The sequence below is a fragment of the Buceros rhinoceros genome, unplaced genomic scaffold (genome assembly GCF_000710305.1).
Source record: "Buceros rhinoceros silvestris isolate BGI_N320 unplaced genomic scaffold, ASM71030v1 scaffold31529, whole genome shotgun sequence".
NCBI classification, from domain to species: Eukaryota; Metazoa; Chordata; class Aves; order Bucerotiformes; family Bucerotidae; genus Buceros; species Buceros rhinoceros.
In genome coordinates, this window is record NW_010432604.1 from 1 (window position 1) to 1,182 (window position 1,182).

Consider the following 1,182-nt stretch of genomic DNA (forward strand, 5'->3'; position numbering starts at 1 on the left):
GACTTCAGGAGCCTGGATCACCCCATGTTCTGGTAAGGTGAAGCCAAGCGGGGCTGGGGGGTGGCTGAAGGCAGGCACAGGCCCGGGGCTGCTGCCCAGGAGCCCGGGGGGGGATGGGGGCAACTCCAGCTCTCTGTGCTAGCCCTGTGCTGGTGCTGGCAGGAGCCTGGGAGACCCTCTCAGGCACTAGCTGGGGTTGGAGCTACCTCCAGGCATCACTGGGAAGCGGGAGAGCACGGGGAAGCAGATGTGGAAGGAGGTTCTAGAGCCTTCTGCCTGGGGCTGGTGAAGAGAAACCTGCTGTTTTTCACGCAACAGGCCTGAGGACGAGCGCAGGAGGCTCCTGCAGGGCACGGGCATCCCAGAAGCTGTGGACAAGGACCTGGCCAACATCCACCTGGAGTACAGCTCCATCATCCTGCCTTTCATGCGGTCCCACCCCAGCGTCTTTGACCCCAAGCTGCACACGCTGGAGCTGTACAAGCAGCTGGTGGCATTTGTCATGGCCTACAGGTGAGAAGCGAGGGCTCCGCTCCAGCGAGGACGAGCGGCAGGAGCACAGGGAAGGTTGGACCTGGTGTTACCTAAAGGGCCGCAGTGGAGGAAGAACGTGACGTGTAAGGTGAAGCTCACCCTGTGCTGCGAGCTGTACAGGGGGCTTGGCCTCACGTCCCCTGCCTTAGCTTTCAGGAACCCGTGGAGGAGGAAGACGAGGATGAGAAGGGGCCCAATCCTCCCATGATGGTGCCTGTGGCCGATATTTTGAATCACGTGGCCAACCACAATGCCAACCTGGAGTACTCTCCCGTGAGTGTCGAGGTTCTCTGGTTCCACCTGGACCTTGCCTGCTGGAGTTATTTTGCTCCACACGCTGCCCACTGAGGGAGGAAGAGCTTAGCGTCCCCTGAGCCCCTCCGAAAGACCCTGTCCCTGGGCTGACAGCAGCCCCCCTCCCCTCCCAGCAATGTTTACGCATGGTGACGACACGGCCCGTCAGCAAGGGGCGGGAGATCTTCAACACCTACGGGCAGATGGCCAACTGGCAGCTCCTGCACATGTACGGCTTCGCCGAGCCCTACCCCGGCAACACCAACGACACGGCCGACATCCAGATGGTGACGGTCCGCAGGGCCGCGCTGCAGCGTGAGTGGCCCCGCGGGGGAGGGACGGGATCGCTGCTCA

The 1,182-nt window shown here is 62.4% G+C and overlaps 1 protein-coding gene across 1 annotated transcript; it reads left to right on the top strand.

Annotated features, from left to right (window-relative positions):
• Positions 1-6: 6 nt before the first annotated feature.
• On the top strand, positions 7-1,143 carry LOC104500229 (N-lysine methyltransferase SETD6; the record flags this gene model as incomplete). Its single annotated transcript, XM_010143839.1, has 4 exons — positions 7-32; positions 319-513; positions 684-807; positions 963-1,143. Coding segments are annotated over 4 exons (526 nt in total), but the record flags the coding sequence as incomplete, so codon positions are not given.
• Between the last annotated feature and the right edge of the window lie 39 nt (positions 1,144-1,182).